This window comes from Vicia villosa, unplaced genomic scaffold (assembly GCF_029867415.1).
Source record: "Vicia villosa cultivar HV-30 ecotype Madison, WI unplaced genomic scaffold, Vvil1.0 ctg.001929F_1_1, whole genome shotgun sequence".
Taxonomy (NCBI): domain Eukaryota; kingdom Viridiplantae; phylum Streptophyta; class Magnoliopsida; order Fabales; family Fabaceae; genus Vicia; species Vicia villosa.
Genome location: NW_026705778.1, coordinates 266,110 through 268,646, shown reverse-complemented (window position 1 = coordinate 268,646; position 2,537 = coordinate 266,110). Strand labels below are relative to the sequence as shown.

General features: G+C 38.9%; 1 protein-coding gene across 1 annotated transcript; it reads left to right on the top strand.

Moving 5' to 3' along the window:
* The first annotated feature begins 427 nt into the window (after positions 1-427).
* LOC131637147 (uncharacterized) lies at positions 428-1,332 on the top strand. Its single transcript, XM_058907735.1, has 2 exons — positions 428-578; positions 686-1,332. Exons 1-2 carry the CDS (start codon positions 428-430, stop codon positions 1,330-1,332), a joined length of 798 nt encoding a protein of 265 aa, XP_058763718.1.
* The last annotated feature ends 1,205 nt before the right edge of the window (positions 1,333-2,537 follow it).

Here is a 2,537-nt window from a genome sequence, read left to right as displayed (position 1 = left end):
TATTCAAAGATTATGGGAAGTCAAAGGGGGTTGAAAGTAAAAATACGGAGGAGGATGGAGTATGTAGTGGTAAAACTTCATTGTGCTACGGGAACCAAATGGAGGAGTCGGATATTTGTAGAAACGACGGAAGGAAATGGGAATTTTTAAATAGGGATGTGGGGAACAAACTTTGGGAGGCATTTGTTGCACTGGGGGTGGTGGATGAGGAGGGCCGGAGTAAGCTTATTAGTAGGATTGAAAGTTTGGAACAAAAGAGAGAAGTGGAAGGAGATAAAAGGGAGGAGCATAAAAATGGTGGGAAATGATTATTGGATCTTTGAATGTTAGAGGGGGAGCGAATGCGCTCAAAAGAAGAAGAATAAGTGGTTTAATCAACAAACGTAACGCGGACATTTTCCTCATTCAAGAAACTAAAATTTCTAACATGAATGATGATTTTGCTTATAGCTTTTGGAGAAATGCGGACATTGGTTTCTCTTTTTCTAATTCGGTAGGAAGATCGGGTGGTTTGATTACTTTATGGAAGAAAAACAACATGGAGGTCTTGCATAGCTTTAAAGGGGAAGGATTCTTAGGTATTAAAGTGTGTTGGAAGGAGGACTTATATTACGTTGTGAATGTGTATTCTTCTTGCGATCTTTCTAAGAAGAAGGTGATGTGGGACGAAATTCTTAATTTGAAGAGGCTTTTAGGGACGGAGAATGGATAATAGGAGGAGATTTCAATGCTATCAAGAATGTTAGAGAAAGAAAAGGGAGGGCGGGAGTGGTAAATAAGAAAGAGGCGGAGCTTTTTGCGGATTTTATTCATAAGAGTGCTTTGGTGGATATTCCGTGTAAGGGGAAAAAATATACGTGGTTTAGCAGAGATGGCAAGTCTATGAGTAGGATTGATCGTTTCCTATTATCTCACAAAGTTGTGAATAGATGGGAAGTTATTGGTAAAATGATCGACGATAGGGATATTTCGGACCATTATCCCATTTGGATTTTGACGGATAAATACAATTGGGGGCCGAAACCTTTCAAGTTCAATAATGAATGGTTTTTGTTTGATTCTTTCATACCGTTTGTTGAAAAGGAGTGGAAGAGCTTGAAGGTGGAAGGAAGAGGGGACTTTGTTTTGAAAGAAAAACTTAGACTTTTAAAAGACAAACTCAAAAGGTGGAATAAGGATGTTTTCGGAAAGATTGACTTGGATATAGAGGAAGGTGTCAACGACATTAATCTTGCCGATGAAAGGTTAGATTCTATTCCTTTTGCTAATTCATCTTTTGAGGAAAACTTGCTTTTTGAAAAGAGGCGACGTGTGGTTTTTGGCGGAATTTGAGAATTAAAGAAAATATGCTCTTGCAAAAGTCTAGGTTGAAGTGGCTTAAAGAAGGAGATGCTAATAGTGGTTTTTTTTCACAAAGTGATGAAGCAAAGAAGAAGACATAATCATATAGGTCCGATTCTTTCCTCGGGAGGCATGGTGGAGTCGGTGGAGGAGGTTAGAGAGGTGGTTTTGGAAATAAATTTGTTGAACCAGAAGAGGTTAGACCGGTGTTAGACGGTATTCACTTTAATGCGATTAGTAGGGAGGAGGCGAGGGGGCTCGAGAAACCTTTTCTTGAAGATGAGATTAAAGAGGCGGTTTGGGAGTGTGGTGGAAACAAGAGTTCGGGACCAGACGGGTACTCTTTTCTTTTCATTAAGAAATGTTGGCATTTCATTAAAGAATATTTCATCAATTTCTTCAATTATTTTTTTCTTGGAAGACCCATTTCTAAGATGATCACTTCTTCTTTTTTGACTCTTATTCCTAAATCTAACAATCCAATCGGGTTAGATGATTTTAGGCCCATATGTTTGGTGGGTTGCTTATATAAGGTGGTGGTTAAGCTTTTGGCGGGTAGATTAAAGGGAGTGCTTACTTCTATTATTTCTCCGTGTCAAAGTGTCTTTGTACCCGGTAGGCAATTGCTTGATGGAGTGGTGGTGACGAACGAGGTGGTGGATTATGCGAGAAAAGAAGGTAAGGAATGTGTTTTATTTAAAGTAGATTTTGAAAAAGCTTATGATAAGGTGAGTTGGAGTTTTTTAAGGTTTATGCTTATTAGAATGGGGTTTGGTGAGAAATGGATGGAATGGATGGAATTATTGGTGTTTAATAGTAATATGTCCGTGCTTGTTAATGGGTGCCCTACGAAAGAGTTTAAAGTTAGTAGAGGATTGAGACAAGGCGATCCGCTTTCTCCTTTTCTTTTTGTTTTGGTGGCGGAAGAACTAACGGGGCTTGTTAGAAAATCGATTGAGGTGGGAGAATTTCAAAGTTTTATTATTAATAGGTCGTGCCCGGTGGATATTCTACAATTTGCGGATGACACTTTAATAGTGGGAGATGGCAATTGGAAACATGTGTGGGCTTTGAGAGTCGTGCTTCGGGCTTTGAATTAGTGTCGGGCCTTGGTATTAACTATCACAAAAGCAAGTTAATTGGCATTAATTCTAATGTTCATTTTTTGGAGGCAGTTTCTCACTTTCTTTCATGTA